At 35.8% G+C, this 18,337-nt stretch overlaps 1 protein-coding gene across 3 annotated transcripts in view; it reads left to right on the top strand.

The window, feature by feature from the left end:
• Positions 1 to 18,337, top strand: part of KLHL5 (kelch like family member 5) — a 54,723-nt gene that overhangs the window by 33,957 nt on the left and 2,429 nt on the right. For 2 of the 3 annotated variants that reach the window (XM_061993498.1, XM_061993497.1), the window contains exons 4-11: positions 124 to 260; positions 698 to 894; positions 8,257 to 8,469; positions 11,550 to 11,736; positions 12,667 to 12,891; positions 13,182 to 13,344; positions 16,191 to 16,403; positions 17,373 to 17,544. In XM_061993498.1, the coding sequence (XP_061849482.1) occupies positions 124 to 260; positions 698 to 894; positions 8,257 to 8,469; positions 11,550 to 11,736; positions 12,667 to 12,891; positions 13,182 to 13,344; positions 16,191 to 16,403; positions 17,373 to 17,544 (1,507 nt within the window). The remainder of the gene's footprint in view (positions 1 to 123; positions 261 to 697; positions 895 to 8,256; positions 8,470 to 11,549; positions 11,737 to 12,666; positions 12,892 to 13,181; positions 13,345 to 16,190; positions 16,404 to 17,372; positions 17,545 to 18,337) is intronic. The other variant, XM_061993499.1, reaches the window with a different exon arrangement.

Genomic DNA, 18,337 nt, shown 5'->3' with positions numbered 1-18,337 from the left:
CTCAGTACAGTGTTTCTTCAAAGGGCAAAATAATAAATCATAATGTAGACCTGATTTTATTTGTTAACAATTTTTTCTTCTTTTCCTTTTTGTCTCTCTTTTTCTCTTGTATGTTTTACTCAGATTGGTTCTCTCCTCTGTTTCCGACTACTTTGCAGCAATGTTCACTAATGATGTAAGGGAAGCAAGACAGGAAGAAATTAAGATGGAAGGTGTGGAGCCAAATGCATTGTGGGCTCTGGTTCAATATGCATATACAGGTAATTAGAATGAAAATGAGAATTTAATCTAATGATGTGTCCTCTTCTGAGAACTATATTCAGTTACTAAATTTCAAATGCCGTTTAGAAATTATTCTTCACATTATTTAATTCCATATAAAGAAATAAAAAGAACTCATCATTGCTGTTACTGGAGGCAACTGGGTAGGATTTAGTTTCTCTGATAAGTTAGTAACAAATTATGTGAATATTTTAAATGTCCCCTGACAGACAAAAAAAGGAATCTTATTAGGATTCCCTTTCCTACATCATTATAGGTACTGATTTTGAAAAGCTGGTTATCTGTTGCTGAGGGTGATGTTTGCTAAACCTTCTTACATTCTGTCACATAATCTGTAAATAAGTCTGTTGCCTCTTGAGCATTAGGAAAATTAATAAGAGCAAACTAATGTAATATCCTTTTTTAATGTTACTAGGTCGCCTTGAATTAAAAGAAGATAACATTGAGTGCCTGTTGTCTACAGCTTGCCTTCTTCAGCTCTCTCAAGTTGTAGAAGCATGCTGTAAGTTCCTAATGAAGCAGCTTCATCCATCTAATTGCCTTGGAATCCGATCTTTTGCTGATGCACAGGGTTGCACTGATTTGCACAAGGTGGCTCACAATTACACTATGGTATGTTATTTTGAGTATCATCTACTTTATTTAGTAAGGAAAATACAGAATGTTTTCCTGAATAGAATACTAATGTTTTTCCCCCAGAAAGACTTGATAATTTTCCAGGCAAGAATGCACATATGTTACCATGATGAGACATGACATAATAACTATAAAGCTGCAGGTTTGGAGTTGGAAGGAAATAGGCAAGTGTTAATGGTTCCCTGTAACAGTAATGGGAATGTGTGATATTTAATATAATCATTCAAAAGCTTGTTCTTATTTCTGTCAGTCAAAACTACAGACCTAACAGTAGGCAAGCTGCCATTGTCTAGTCCAAAGTAACACATTACTAAAAGAAACTGTAAAATTTTTGTTTTGTAACAAGCTGGAGTAATCATGTTGCAAGTCATACTTAGCATATGAGTGTGGGCATTAATCAATATAGATTCTGCATTATCCTTAGTTTCTTAGTAATGGGATGACAGGATGAAATCAAAAAGCTTATTAATCCTAGGCTAGGCAATATGTGAGTAAGTACAAATTTGCCAATGATATTTTCAGAGTTAACTTATAGGAAGTCTGACCTGCCAGCTTAATTAGACTTCACCTTTATAGTCATCCTTTTATTTTCATGTAAAATGTTCATCTTTTCCTTCTCACAAGCGTATTTTAGTAATGTTATCCGCAGAAGGTGGCAGGAGAATTATCTCTCAGGCAAATCAGTTCATCTGTTCTTTGCAGTTTTGTGAGGCTTTTTTCTCTCTTCTTGATGAATTTTCACTTATGTAAGCTCTTGGGACCTGAATGAGGGCATGAAGATACTGCATAAGATGCATGGGAATGAAGATAGTACTTAATTTGCTTGTGTGGTATGGCTTTGCTTTGGCATTAAGATGTTGGATTAAATCCAAGAGATGTAATTTCTGTCTTGTAATTAGTATTAGAAATCCATAGCTTTTCCTCTTGCCACCTTAGTTTTTGCTAGTTTAAAAACTTCTTTTTGAATTATATCTTCCTGGCTTACAATAACTTAGATTAGTATGTATAACAGTTTAAAATAGCTCTTTAAATTTAGTGTGATACAATATTCTTCCTCAGTGAGTATCTCTGATGTATTTAAAAAATGGACATGCTGAAAAACAGGTCAATAAATAGTGTGTAGATTTTAACTTACATGTTTCTCTTCTTGATCTTTGTTATTGCTCAGACAAAACTAAGGAGACTGCAATTAGGCAGACAGATGAAAGAGTAAAGATAAATGTGGCTTACGCCTTTTAGGAACATTAGAATTAATGTTGAGTGAGACGGTGATTTTAAAGCATGCAGAAAAAGAACCTCACTCCTCTGACCTATTTGTTCTTTTTCAGAATAAGTATATATTTTGATCTGTGCTCTTGTCATGTCCCCTATGAGTGCACTGCCAAGATCAAAACAGCAACAAATGCTGGATTACTGTGTCTGTAAAGACAAATGCTAGGCATGATAGTCGTACTTTTTGGACTGACGATTAATGATCTGTGACAGAAAGGGGCTGTGAACTTTCTAAAAGCCATTCTTTTAGCGCACCTATCTCTCATTTGTTCAGACCACAGGAAAACAGTTGTATGCCTTTTGGTCGTTGTTTACTTCAGTGGCAAAATTGTTGCTTTTAAGGCTTCAACATGGATGAAATTTAAATTAGGTGGATTTTAAAAAGCCATTTTCAAAACTAATTAGTTGTGCTAGATGGATTCTTCCCAAGGCCTCTTTTAATGTTGTTTAGTTCCAACAGAGACATTAAATTGAATTTTAGTAATAATGAGTAATAGAGAAGGAGCTTCTTTAGTTTGAAATGAGTGTTGCTATGGAAACTGCATAGAAATGTATATTCCAATTGAATCTTCAATTAAAATAAATCCCCAAGTAATTTCATTTGTTTAAAAGCCGTTTGAAAAAAAGATGATGTTCAACAGTAGTAAGTGTTAGCCACTTGATGTTCTTTCCATTAGGAAGTACTAGAGCATAGGAGTTAACTGCACTTGTAGTACCTGGAAATTCTGTTTGTTAAAACAATTAATTGTTTTTGTGTTGCAGTAGGCAACATAGAACAAAGAGGGTTTGTGCTGAATGTAGTATAGACTTCTGGCTTTTCCATGTAATTTTCATTCTTTTAAGGTATTTGAAGTTGGAGGTAATGAATGATATACTTAAATTTTATTTTATATATGGTATTTTCTGTGAGTTTTTCTTTCCTTTGACAGAAAAAAAATCAGATGGCTGTACAACTGTTCTTCTTCAATTAACTTCTCAGTTTTAAAGGTTTCTATGATACGTGCTAAAATTTGATAATCGTCTTACCTGCTTCATTAAAATCGTTCTTTATATGAAGACTGGAAATTTGGATGAAATGAGCATTTGGATAAACTGAAGAACCAATCAATGGGTTACCCTAGTAGGCCTACCTCTGTTAATAGACCCATTCTGTTTGAATAATGTTCATTAGTGTCACTGGAAAATATTAGCATGATTTTGTGGCATTACTTTAATTGCATAATAGAGTGCAATAAAAAAAAAAAAGGATTTGAATGCTCCACTTCATATTAAAGATGTAAATGTATGTCAAGCTAAAAGAACTTAAGTGATACATTATTGCTTACTATGTTGAGAGTTTAGTTTTTTTCAGAGGTGAAAAATTTTTAAGGTTATCAAAACAGGTCAAATTTTGCCATTGCAGTCTAAGGCTTGAAACATGAAATAAATCCACTACTGACCATTTCTGTTTAATGCTGGATAAAGAACAAGTCTGATTTTTTTGTATGAGGGTTTTAAAATACAGTTGACGGAATCATGTGGTGTATCTGGGTAAAAGTATCTTTTGTACAAAGGTTGACTTGTTTTGCTCTAGTTTATATATGACGTTGGGGTCATAAAATTTAGGAATTTTATTACTAGTTGGCCAGTAGTGATTCTGTTCACTTTAATTCATAAAGCCTTTTTACACAAGAAATATTCTGTGCATTTTTCTTGCCGTCTTCACAAAGTCAACAAGAATCACCCATTTTGACCCCTTAGGTTTGAAATGGTAGATGATGTCTTCAATGAAAACCAATAGCTTCTCTTTCACAAAAAAAACCCTTTCAGATGCTAGCCTTAAAGCTAGCTTTATTTCTAAGACATTAAATATTTATGGTGAGTAGCAAGGTGTTCTTAAGTAAGTGTCAGCAACTCTTCAGTAGTTGGATTTATCTTTCTTAATTACAATCAAAAAAGAAAAAGCAGACTTTCTGGATAAACATTATATGTAATAGTGCTTGAGTCAATCCCTGGGTTAGATATCTTTGTAATCTTTGCTGCTCAGCTTTCCATGCTTAAAGCTGAGTGAAAAGCCATTTTGATCAGAAGTCTTGAGAAGTACATAAGCAGTGATAATGTTACAAGATTCAGATAAAGTTAACTTTGGAGTTTTCATGGTTTGTGCACACAGCCAATGGCTGTTTAGAAGAATAAAAACTTGAGAGGATAGGGTAACAGATTGAGGCCAAGCATAGAAGCTTAAAATTTTGCTAGATGTGAGACACTTAGACTTGCTTTTTCCTATAAGGCAGCAGTTGGGTCACAAAAAATCATTGCAATATGGAGTTTATGATTTGAGAGGAGGAATCAAAGAGGTATAACTTTTCTCTTTTTTTCTTGCAACAGCAAGGACAATTTCTTTTTTTTGGTAGTGGAGGAGCACGAAAAGGGAGAAGTTTCAGTATGTTTTTGTGCATGGAGGGCCAAACATAAAGATTGTGTTAGTGCTTAAAAGAAGGACTTTATATTCTTGCACCTGAAATTGCAGTCCAAAATATGCTGCCTGGTAATGAACTGACTTGGAAAATACTCATTCATGTCTTTTCACCTGTGAAAACCCAAGATATTTCAGTCTTTCAAGTTCACTAAATTCTTCCTACCAGAATAGATCATTACTTCCTTGGCAAGGCTTAATAGTTTTCCCGTGCTGCCCAGCCTGTTTTGCAATCCAAAAAACTATACAGAGAGGAGTCAAGCTACAGTAGCTGTATACTCTAAAAAACAAACCCTGGGCACAGAGAGAGCATTAGGTTGGTTTTTATCTTAACTCAGCAGTCAAAGCTGACTAAAGATAAAGTAGCTGTTACCAGACATTTATCTCACCATTAGTAGTTTACCAGGAGGTAAGGTAGAACAGTTCCCAGTGAATTCATAGCTCTGTTGACCAGCTGACTGAAGCAGGCACAAAATTCCCTGTTGGTTCTCATTCAGATCCTGGGAGTCAAGCACCTCTTGCTTTTCAGCTGCCCAGGTTTAGATTTTAAACAGAGCACTGTGGTTAGAGCTGCCTGTTGGGCTAACATCAGATGATGTTCCATCATCTCAGCCTGAATGTGTTCAGATGCTATCTGAGGCTCCACCCCTTCTGACACAGTGTAGGAGACTAACCATCTCACTGGATCCCACTGTGAGGATTAAGTATCACTTTGAAATAAACCTCATAACATCTTATCTTTTGTGTGCTCCTAATATTTCTTTTGCTCTGTATCAAGTCCACGGCGGACCTGTGGATCAGTATTGTTCACTCTACTGTTGCTGAAGAGTGAATTTTAGGTTATGATGCGAATGAGCAATGTGTAGCATTGAACATGATTTAGCTAATGTATAAACCTCAGTTTCCAAGCTCTTCAAGGAGCTGATTTTGAGGGTGGGAAGTTTTTTTTTCACTTTCAAGACGAGAAAGCAAGGGACTGAAACTGCAGACCATTTGTTCTCTGAAATATCCTGTTCTTCCACAGAGAATTCCCATAAGAAGAAGGAAAGAAAAGGCTAATGAGGAGGTTAAGAATGCTAGGAGATACACTGGCTCCTCCTTTTTGTCTTCAGAATCTCTGTCTGTAGAGGAAGAGGAATTGTCAGATTCAGATTATAAAAAAACACAGACATAGGACAAAGAGTGGCTGTATTCCCAGTGGAATGCTTTGATACTATACTCAAAAGGAGTCTCTGCTTTAAAAATAGAATGGGAACAAGAGGAAGTTAAACTTGTTCCCATCAGAAAGCAATTGTCTGCAAGCAACAAGAAGGAAAATCAGGGTTTTTGCACACAACAGCTGTTAAAATGATGAAATCCAGTTGGAAAATAAGCTTTCCAAAGAAGATCCCTGGCTGATTTATGCAAGATCACCTTTTCATTGCCTGCAGAAACAAGGAAACTTTCCATGAAGGTGCTTTCCCCTTCTTGCTGTGATCTGGATAGAAAATACAGAAAGTTAAGGTAGTAAGTGTTGACTTCTCTTTGTCAATGCTCACTGCCTGTTTATTCAGCAAAACTAAAAGCACAGCTCCAGCTTGCAAACTCTGTAGGACAGAGAATCAACAAAAAAACCCCACCAACCAGCAATGAAAAAAATGAACTCGGTGGAAACTGAATTTCTGTGAACTGCATGTTTAAACTCTGGAAATAATTTTGATTGTTTTTCAGCTTCAATTTTATTCCAAAGCATTTGGTATTTGGTATTGTGTAGTGCTACTGTATATTGGTATAGCCCTTTCACTGTTTTTAATTCCTGTATTTGCTCATTTTCTCAACTTTCATTTTGTAATACAGAGTGTTAAATGAATTCAAGAGGAGAAGACAGTTCTATCTCCCTTCTAATCTGTTGCAGTTTTAACTTGAAAGGAGTACCTTTGTGTAGCCAACTGGATCTCTCTAGTAGGAGCTTTGCAGATATTAAATGTAAGATCTTCCTTTCCAAATTCTATCCAGGAATATACTTATGTGCACAGATAACATTTTCAGTTCTTTTCCTGATTTCAACTCGAATTAACTGTGAAGTGGAATCACTTTAATCTTTGCCCTTAGACTTCTTGTAACCATCTTACCTAGTTGTAGCTTTCATGTAAGGTGGACTGATTTACTCCTTATTAGTTTTTCCCTCTTTACTCAGCATTTTTAATTAGTTAATATTTTTTGAGTACTGAGGTATAGCTTTGAAATTATGAGACTAAGCAATAAAAAGGAAGAAGTGTGTTCGCTTTTTCACCTAGTTGTCAAACTGTACTGCATGTTTCTGCCATTTTATCTACTGTTTTCACAGTGCAGGTCCTGCTGCTTCTGACAAGTTACCCCCTGTTTTTTTTACCTAAAAATCCTATTTTTTTCCAACATGTATGTACTTCTAATCCAGAGGTATTTTCATTTGGTTGCAATTCTTTCTTTTTAAATCATTAAATAAGGTACTAAGTAAGGCTCATTTTGCCATTAAGTCCAGTTTGTGGATCTAATGCCCTTTATCCTCCAGGTGTTTTGGTGCATGTGATGACAGAGTGAAACCAGTATCTCATTGGCTAGCTATTTAGCAATCAACAGTGTGTTTACTAAATGGATTGTAATACTGTTTTATTGTCATGAAGTTACTCCCTTTGGACTATGAAGTTAACTGGGTTTTAAGCTACCAAAATATAAGAACATGATGTATTTCATAGACTGGTTTTATTTTTCTTTCTTTTGCTGCCTTGTAAAGGAGTTTGGTGAAAGAGGATAGGCATAATCTTGCCCTTTCCTGTTACTTTTAGGTTTCATACTAAGTTCATAGAAATGTAGAAACACAGTCAGCCCTACTTTTCTACTATTTCTGCCTAAATTCATGAGAATCCTTACAGAACATTCTGCAAGTCTATTTTGAAGTAAGAATTTATTGCTGGAAATGACAAGATGAAATTTGGAAAATTGAATCCTATCAAAGTAAATATTGTTAATAAACCAAGGCATGTACAATGTTGTGGATTCTTTGTATGTTTTGCTCCTCATTCAATCAGATCAGCTGTGTAAAACCTACAAAATAGTAAAATAAACTTAATGATTTAAAATAATCAATAAAAATGTTAGCATTGTTTATTTCCTTTGGAAGTCTAAAACCATAGTTTAATCTAGCAGTAATGAAAACAGTTTGATGTGCCTAGTAGTTGTGGCACGATATGCTCTTTGCTGGACAAAGCATCTTACATGTCAACATGAACAAACTGGGCCATTTCTTTTTTTGAACTATACTTCATAAAGTATTCCTTCAATTTGCAGTGCCAAGATAGTAACCCTTCACAACCCATTGCTTGTTTCTATCTGTACAGTTCTTCCTCAGCTGATTCAGCACTTCTGTCTGTGGGACTGAATGATAGAGTTGAAGAAATGGTCAGTGCCAAAATAATTCAGTATATATTTATTTTACCTTTTCTTTTTTTTTTTTTTTCCCTGCCAGGTCAATTCTTCAGTGGTATTTACTGGCACAGCTGAGAGATGGCATGAAGGGAGGGAAAAGAGGGGAGTTCCATAAAATGTCTTCAAACTATGATGTCACCTGTATTAAAAATGCTTTTCTTTTTCAGGAAAACTTCATGGAAGTAATTAGAAACCAAGAATTTCTATTATTGCCAGCCACTGAAATTGCAAAGCTTTTAGCAAGTGATGACATGAATATTCCTAATGAAGAAACTATACTGAATGCACTACTTACATGGGTTCGACACGATTTGGAACAGAGAAGGAAAGATCTCAGTAAACTCCTGGCTTACATTAGACTGCCTCTGCTTGCTCCACAAGTAAACTGTTCCATTCCTCTCTAGTTTATAACTTGGTTACAGCTGGCATAATATCTGCAGCACAGAAATATTCATAGTAACAAATCATAAAAGCTTCAGGATTCTTAATGATTTGGATTCTTAGCAGGTTGTATAGGTAGGTGTCTGTGAACTGCAGCAGATTCTGGTCCTATCTTGAGATCAGTCAGGACACAAGAAGGGGTAGAGTTGCTGGGGAAAAAATCGATTATGTTACTTGGGAAAATGCTTGTCAAGGATATGGTTGTCACTAGAAGGTGTGTCCATTTTAAAATTTCTTCTTTATGGAACTTACTCGGTTTATTTGGATCCTTGCATTTCCTTCATAGAAATTGAGCTGTTCTGGAGACTTAGAAAGTACAAGTTGAATAAATTATTTGTAGTGATTTTGGTTTGGGGTTTTGTTTTTCCCCCTATTATAATTTATAAGCCATCTTTGTGTACTTTTTGTTCTTTACAGTTCTCAGTTTGTTTAGTTAGAATTATCTCTGAAATGAAGAAAAGGATTTTTATGGAACATAAATAAGAAATAGAGTTCATTAACACAACAATCATAAAAATAAATCACATACACAATATTCTGTGTATTGCCTCTAATCTGATATCCTCTTGCTGGATAGTAAGATTCCCAAGCAAGCACTTTAGTATTAATATTTCCATACTGATTATTATATATGCAACATCAGAATTTTCTCAGTTGTGGTCCTGACTTTATAATTCACTTTCTCTGGAAACATAATGCACTGTAAGGCAGCTGACCTGGAGAAAATCATTGTTTTTGTGGAACGTGTAATTAATTGATAACTAAGTAACTACTGCTGTATTCCCTTTACTTAGTTGACTGTAATTGAAACATCTTTAGAAATTAAACTACACAATTTTTCCCAGAAGTATGTACTGAAATCCAGTTATGTCCACTCAGTGACTGATAGGAAAGAGGCAGAATGAAACACAAAAGCAATGTCCTATTTTATGTATTTTAACTTTAGTTTTTCATGTCTTCTCCAAGTAGATACTTACTTCTGTTAAAGCAGTGATTCTAACATGGCAACAATTAGTGCATTGAGTCAATTGATTTGAAGTGCCCAAAACAGTCTTAAAGTTTTCAGAATCATGTTTTGCTTCATGATCCCATGACATTAGGCAATGACAGCAAACATAACATAATAAAAAGGTTTCAAATTTTCCAGTTGAAGGATGAAAGCTATCTGAAAGAAATTAAATTAGAAAATTGAACAACTGGCTGAAATCAATAATGTTGCAAGCAGAGATGCAGAGAATATTAGATTCATACACTTAAAAAAACCAAAACAAAACCACCAAAAAACTCAGCTTTGGGAAATACCGTGAAACTTGAGCACTGGAAGCAAAAAGCCATAATGCATTGTCAGTTTTATTGGTTGTGGTTTTGTGCACCTCTTTGTAGAATTCTGTCATCTCTTGGGTTAATGCAAGCAACGTCCTAAATATTTCTAAGTCTCATTTTGCATTTACAAAGGTTAAAAATTAATATTTAGTTGCTTCTTAAGCTGTAAGATGGCAAGTATTCCATCTCTGATAAATTAATGAAGAAGATGATTAAGCAATGATTCAGAATTTCCTTCTAGACAGACATTCTTAGTACTTAAGTATCTGCACTACCTTTCTCTTCATTGGGTTTCCAATGACTAGAATTTCATGTGAACACATCATTTGCGACCTGATCTAGGTGGACCTGCTTCTGCAGGGGAGTTGGACTAGATGGTCTCTAAAGGTCCCTTCCAACCCCTACCATTCTGTGATTTTAATACAAGGAGCTATGTTAATAATACAACTTGGGAAAAGATTGCTTTCACTTAAGTAAACTCATTCCAAGTTCTTTAAGTGAAGAATATTTACAGAAAATTGTAATGCAGCAGGTTTAGTTTCAAGAGCCTGCTCTTTTTTTTAGTATCAAAACAATCCTAGTTCACATTTTGTTTCAATTGAGATGAAGTTGCTTTCAGGGATTGAAACTCTATGCCATGAGAAAGCTTCTTTATAAATTGAGGTGAGGTTGATTGAGGGAGGGTTATAAACCATGGATGTCATATTTGCCACTTTGTAGTCCTAAGGCAGCTCTCAGCCAGGAATATACACACTATATTATGCACATCTGATTAATAATGAGTCCCTTTAGTCCTCCTGATCTTACAGCAATTTTGTACCAGTTATTGGTTGGCTGTCATTATCTCAACAATGACATCTCATTCTGGTTTGCGAACTTATTTCTAATATTCACAGAGTGTTTGGATTTTCAGTTGGATTTTCAGGGTGGCAGTTCAGAGGCATTTGCCTTTTTTGCATTATTTGGACAACTGTCTGGGCCTCAGAGGGGAACGTCACTTGCTATTTTTCCTCTGTTAGTCAGGCCATGTCTTGCAGCTCAGAAAAATGCCAGTTGTGTAGACTTCTAACAATTACAGCTGGGACACTGAACCAACTGATAATATTTTTCCTGCAGTCTGACAAACATGGAGTGCAAAAGGCTCAAGAATCTTTAAATGTAACTTTTAGTAGTAGTCTTTACTTAATTGAATTTTATTAGTCAAATTAAAAAATTCAATCAAACTTAAAATGTAACACTTGTCGAACTTACTTACTTCCTTAGGTTTTTTTTTTTTTAACAAAGGCTTGTATTAATTGATATACTGGGATCTGGGTCATTGTCAGGGTGAGGAATAGAATGTCTTCTCAGCTTGTGCCTGAAGTGGCTTTTACAGGAGTAAGACTGAAGTTAAACTGACTTAGGTACCTGCAGCCTGATTCCATTTCCTTGAACGTATTTGCAGTGGCAGTGGAATAGGAGATTTTGGGTTTTTTTGGTGTATTTAATGACTTAACTTATAATAAACAAAACATTCTTATTTTAAGTTTGTTTACCCTAATCTTTTTAATATGATCATTTTGAAAAGACAGACATTTTAAATCAGGCACTGGAAGTCTTTGTTTTAAATATCTTCTTGTAATTTTGTTTTTGTTCTTCCTGTAGTTTATTGCAATACAGCTTGTTTAATATGTTGGGTTGGGGTTTTTTTTCACAGTTTCTGGCAGATATGGAAAATAATGCACTCTTTAGGGATGACATTGAATGTCAAAAACTCATTATGGAAGCAATGAAGTATCATCTGTTGCCAGAGAGACGACCTATGTTGCAAAGTCCTCGCACCAAACCTAGAAAATCTACAGTGGGCGTGTTGTTTGCAGTTGGAGGAATGGATGCAACAAAAGGTATTGGCTTATATAATGATTAGTTGACAAGTTAGTTTGGTTCTTTTAAAAATAACTGTTTGACAGATGTTTTAACAACACGTTAATTCTAAAATTCACAGATTCTGTAGTATAGAACATGTACACTGTGTATTAAGTTAAAAAGAACTATGTAGCTTTGATAATACTGTAAACATTTTGGAAGCCCGGTATTTGAAATTATCGAGGGACTATCAGGTTTCCAAGTAGCGAAAAGTTGGGTGAAAACTAATCATGATTTACTTGAGTGGGAAGTAATTTATAAATGGAAGAAAATGACAGAAAGGGCACAAAGGTGACCGACGCAGGCATTTTAAAAAAGCCCCCCAAAATATTCTGTTTGATTTGTTAAATGTTTCTGTCAGAGCTACTTGTATTTTCTTTTTTTAGATATTTCCATACTGTTTAATGGCAGTTAGAAGAAATGTGACAACTTAGAAAAGCTACGGCAGAGAAAGTGTTTTCTTTCAACTTGTGTTAAATTTAGCACTTTTAGCGCATCATGTCACATAGCTTAAGATCTTTTCCCTTACTATTATTTGTTATTACATATAATTAATAATTATCAAACATTATTACATCTATTATTAATGATTACAAAACAATTTATTTCAATATAATCACATTTCACAAGGATTTTTTTATATTTCTAACAGTTGTATTTCTAAAGGCTTGATTGTGCGAAGCAGTTAGAAATCCTGCTTTTTGACTTAACTACTGAGAAAGTCCTCCTTTATCTATAATGGTGCAGTTAATTCCTGAGGAAGTAAAGACAGACTATTTGTATCCATAGAATTAAGAGCATGCTACAGGATGTTGTACTGTCTTGTAGGGTCAACATATTATTGAAATAAAACCCATCTTAATAATTCAGATACTTTGTTTATAGAACTTGCGTATGTTGTCATTCAGGGGCTACAAGCATCGAGAAGTATGAGCTTCGCACCAACATGTGGACTCATGTTGCAAACATGAATGGACGAAGATTACAGTTTGGAGTTGCAGTCTTAGACGATAAATTGTATGTTGTTGGTGGCAGAGATGGGCTGAAAACGTTGAATACTGTGGAATGCTACAACCCTAGAACAAAAACTTGGAGTGTAATGCCACCTATGTCCACTCATCGTCATGGTCTCGGTATGCTGAGTTCTGTAAAGGTTGAATGCATAGTTCTAAAAGGTTATGCTTTTTAGAATTGGTCAAAAAACATTCAGAACCTAAGTTTGGTGGGGTGGGAACTTTGTTTTAATACTGTTTATTGAGCATCCTTTCTCCTTCAGATTCTATTCACCAAAAGGAAAGGTCTTTTTGTTAGTTTTTAAATATTTTGTGGTGCACACTGGACTGTCACTAGCAAAATGTGGTCTTTTTTTCCTAATTCAGAAGCAATTGGTTTCCATATCTGGTTTGTTTGTTTTGTTTTTTAGGAGTAGCTGTATTGGAAGGTCCCATGTATGCTGTAGGAGGACATGATGGCTGGAGCTACCTGAATACAGTAGAAAGATGGGATCCACAGGCTCGCCAGTGGAACTTTGTAGCTAGTATGTCAATTCCAAGAAGCACCGTTGGTGTAGCAATATTAAATGGAAAGTATGTGAAGGCAACTTCTGTTTTCTATGTCATTCTTTCAATGTAATTACAGGAGCATCTTAAATTACTAATAATAATTTCTCTTGATAGATACCTGTTGATAACATTAAGAACCAAGGTTCTTAATTCATAGAAAAGATACTGTATTGGGTCAAGCAAGCTTCCCCACAGCATCACAGTGTCTCTCAGAATCACTTATGAGACACCATCTCTGTGGGTCAATAAATAGTTACCATGTCCTTAATACAGAAAGGAGAAAATTGTTCTTTTTCACTGAGGCTCCAGTGATTTCCTCTTACTGTAATATTTGGAACAATCAACTTCCAAAGTTACTGTAGAGTCACAGAGGAGTACTCATGTTATATTGCTTTAACTCTGAACAGTAAGCTGTGGCAGAATTACCCTCAGTTGGAGTGGTGTCTGACATTTATACAATTGTTTTACAGTGAAAATATGCCTGATCCCTAATACAAAGCATTTGGACAACTAGGTAATTTTAAGTTGGAATCTCAAGAAATGGCAGGAAGTGACTTCAAGGAGTTCTCTAATCCATTCTGTTCCCCTAAAGATGAATTGATTATATCTAAAACACTGATTATCTTTTTCTTAACCTCCAGTTAAGATGTCTCTCATAACTTCTCCAAGAAATCTGCTCAACTATTAATACATCTGTGTAGTTCTCATGTCAAGTCTTAAATACCTTTTGCTGATGTGTATTATTATTGTTTGTACTATCCAAAGTGAACATGGAAAATGGATCTTTTTTTCCTATTTGCAACAGTCTTTACTATTAAGACTTATGTACCCTCAGTATTCTGTCATCAGGACCGAGTAACTCCAGCTCCTTCAATGTTTATTTCTAGGCTATGATTCCTAGATTCTGAGTGATTTTCATTGTTTTTCTTTGGACAAAGTGTAATTGTTCTATAGCATCTTAAAATACAAGTGGTACTTGAGCTATTACAAAAACAACGATCAGTTGGAATGACAGAATCGTAGAGTAATTTTGATTTGAAGGGACATCTGGAGTCACCTGATCCAACACCAACTTAAAGCAGGTTCAACTTTAAAGTTAGATCTAGTTTCAAAGTTAACTGAGGTAGCCCAGGTAATATCTGATTTTTTCTTTTTAATATCTCCAAGGATAGAGATTCAACAGCCACTCTGGGTAACTTGTTCCCTTGTTTGACTACCATTATACTGAACATTTTTGTTCTAATATCCAGTTGAAATTTCCCATGTTTGAACTTGTCTTTTGTTCTTCCTCCTTTCATTGCATCCACTGAGAATTATCTGTCTTCTATACTAACCTTCCAGTAGGTGGCTGAAGACAGCAGTAAGATGCCTCATTAGCTGTCTAAATTCTTAACCTGCACAGAGGCAGTTCTCTCAATCTCTCCTCATATGTCATGTGTTCTAGCTCCCTCATCTCAGTGACCATCAGCTGAACTTACAAGGTCTTTTTTGTACTGAGAGCCTGAAGCTGGACATGGTAACCAGAAGCAGTCTTATATGTACTGAATCAAGGGGATCAGCTATGGTTACTTCAAGGGCTTACTTGTCTGTCAGGACTTCCAAGTCTATTTTTGCTAAGATGCCTCCTCTCCTGTCAGCTCCCATCCTCTACTATTGCATGTGAATATGTCATCCCAAGTACAGGATTTTGCATTTGCTGTTGCCGAACTTCACGAGGCTACAGTCAGTGTATTTTTCCAGCCTGTCTAGGTCTCTCTGAATAGTTAAACCCTCCAGCATATCAGCAATTCCCCTTAATTTGATACTATCACTAAACTCACTAAGGCTGATTTCTGTTACATATTTCAGATGAAAACATAGAGCAGTATCAGCCACAGATCAGCCTGGGAGGAACACCACTAGTAACCAGCTGCCATCTTCATATTGCTGATGACAGCCCTTTGAGCCCAGTAGTCCTTCCAGTTTTCCACCGGCCTCATAGAGGGCTGTATTTTGCCAGGGTGGTTACAGGAATACCATAGTAGATGAAGCTAACTTGATTTATTAAGTAGTACTGAGGTTGCGGCAGAATATTTCCACTCTCTTGACCACAAATTTTCACTCCCCACTTATGTATTATCTAATGGTTTTTTTCAGGCTATGAAAGGATTTAACTGGTGGTATTTCAGGACTGGACTTTACTTTTGATGCATTGTTTACTTTTTAGAATGGCTTCTGAGTTCCTACCTCTCTATATAATAGTCCTGGACATTTCTGCTTCTAAGTGTAGATTGCTTATAAACTCTGTGAGCTCTTTATAAAATCTGATTGATTAGTTGTTTTAAAAAAATGATGGAATGCTCCTAAAACCAATCTTTTCCTTCTGGCCTTTCCAAAAAGTTTCAGTTCTTTGTTAATATCAAATGCTAGAAACATTTTTGTTGGAACTGAGCAACACAGGCCATCTAGTGTCAATCATCAACTAAAACCTCAGTACTCTAAAGACTTGAATGCCAAAGGGCATTCAAGGGCAGAGCAGAGCTGTTGCATGTACAGATCCACTACTGAATTTTTCCCTCTGACCCTGCTATTTGCCTTTGTCAAGTTACAGAAGTAAATTTGAAAATGTTAGCTATATGCATAGGTTGGAACATAAATTCTGTGTTATAGATACCATTTTTCTGTAAGTTATTGCTATTGTGCATTGATCATGACAATAGGAAAAGATTGGAGCAAAATCCCATCAGAGTTTTTCCATCAGAACATTCTATTGGAAGTTGAAAGTCTCCTAAACTTCTCTTTTTAACAAAGTTGAAAGTCTTTCATACATTACTGGAAACTTTTTCTTCTTCAGACAATATTTGTTTACTTTTTTTTTTTGTACTTTATAGGCTTTATGCAGTTGGTGGTCGAGATGGAAGTTCTTGTCTTAAGTCAGTAGAATGTTTTGATCCTCATACAAACAAATGGACCCTCTGCGCTCAGATGTCAAAAAGAAGAGGTGGTGTAGGTGTAACCACCTGGAATGGGTTCTTGTATGCAATAGGTGGTCACGATGCCCCAGCATCAAACTTAACATCCAGGCTGTCAGACTGTGTAGAAAGGTAATATCCTGATGAAGGTATAGCCTGTTAGTAATTCTAATAGAGCTAGTCTGCAGAGTGATTTATGGAAAGAGCTGTAAGTTAAAAAACAATAAAATAGACACGTTATTTTTAGAATGAGCAGAGGAGACATATAAAAACATACTGTGTAGTCATAATATGATTCAAAACATTGCCAAGACAGATTATGTAAAGCAAATTTTCCCTTATGCACTTCATGTAGAAACTAGTTTTTTCTAACAATCTCATTGAATGAATTCTAATCGATCACTGAGAACAACTGTGAATCGAATGCTTTTAAAAATGGAGCATACTTTTCACACAAGAAGTCTGTATCAGTTCATATTAGAACTTTTAACAGAGTTAACAGTCAGGGTTTCTGGATCCTAAAATATCCTATTCTTTCTTGTATCCTCTGGTGACACTGGGAAACTGGCATGTAATTCATTAAACCATCTACTACCGTGCTGATGCTTTTGATAATATAGAGCTATGATTAAAGAAGTGCTGTACATTGTTTTAAGAGTTTTGCATTTCCCCCAGAATTCTCAAACTGTTTTTTGAAGGATTTCTTAGAAAATGATAATCTAAATGTTGAGTAACTCTCTTCAGTACCACACTCAGCTTTCACAGGCTGTGCTTTGATACAGAGTAGTTATCACTTCGAGCAAGCACTTGCTCTACAACACCATAGCAGCAGAACTGTTTCTGGAGTTGTATATTTAGACATGAAATAAGAAATGTGGTAAGACCAATTGTATATGTGTGTGTGTTATTATGTGCGAAGCAGCACAAAATAGACACATAGGTAGTACTGACTGTGTTACCAGGTGATTAAAGAAATGTTTAGGGGGAAAAGTTAATACCCTAATCTGTTCTGCCCTAATAATACCTGTTTTCAACCACTTGAGAATGTCAGTTCCAGTACAAATTTTGGCAACAGTTTTAGAGCATAACAATATCTTTTAGGTATGATCCAAAAACAGATATGTGGACTGCTGTGGCCTCTATGAGCATTAGCAGGGATGCTGTGGGAGTATGTCTTCTTGGTGACAAGTTGTATGCTGTTGGAGGATATGATGGTCAAACTTACCTTAATACAGTGGAGTCTTATGATCCCCAGACAAATGAATGGACACAGGTATATCTTTTCATAAATAATTCATTTCTGATGTGAATGCTATATACTGTGTATGCTATTTTCAAGCTTTTCCCATTTCTCTTAACCCAGCTTAAAAAAATCCAAACCCTTACTGTCAGTTCAAAGCTTGATTATTTTTACTTAGCTCCAACAATGTGCCTGTCTGTGAGAACAGCACACACAAGGGCATCTTGGGCAGATTGTCCTTTGGTTTCTACTGCCATTTGAGATACCCTAAAGCATCTACATCCACAGAAGGCTGGCAAGATACAGCACATAATCTATGGGAGACCAAGGTCCTCCTGGAGCCCAATTGCAGGCCAGGATGAATGTCCAAGGTCATCTAGTGTAGCATGAGACATCAGTATTTAGGCAGCTGAATTCTGACCTCCTGAATGTACTATTCCATTGATAGTTCCAGATTGCTAATTCAGAAAGAGAACTGAATTGCCCTCTCTCAAACTCTTTGGACAGCTTTGTTTCCTGTGTTACATTTCCCCCCACTTCATACTGCTGCAAGATCTTAAAACCCTAGTTGTGACCTTAAGTCATCTAGGAAGCCTGTCAGAGCTTGGAGCCTTCAGTGGCTGTGCTGGTAATGATAATCCATGGCATTATTTGTCCTGCTAAAGAAAAAAAATATATATACCAGAGGAGAGAACCTGTGCATGTCCCCATTACATCTAAATTAATCTTTCATGATGTCTAGATGTTGACCATCACATATAGTGAGCATATGTACCTTTGTATCCTTAGCCTTGACCCTCTATATCTTGCTGAGTCCTGTGATTCC

The sequence above is a fragment of the Colius striatus genome, chromosome 3, assembly GCF_028858725.1.
Source record: "Colius striatus isolate bColStr4 chromosome 3, bColStr4.1.hap1, whole genome shotgun sequence".
Classification (NCBI taxonomy): Eukaryota; Metazoa; Chordata; class Aves; order Coliiformes; family Coliidae; genus Colius; species Colius striatus.
The sequence above is the reverse complement of the archived record's forward strand: the minus strand, read 5'-3'. Positions and strand labels throughout refer to the sequence as shown.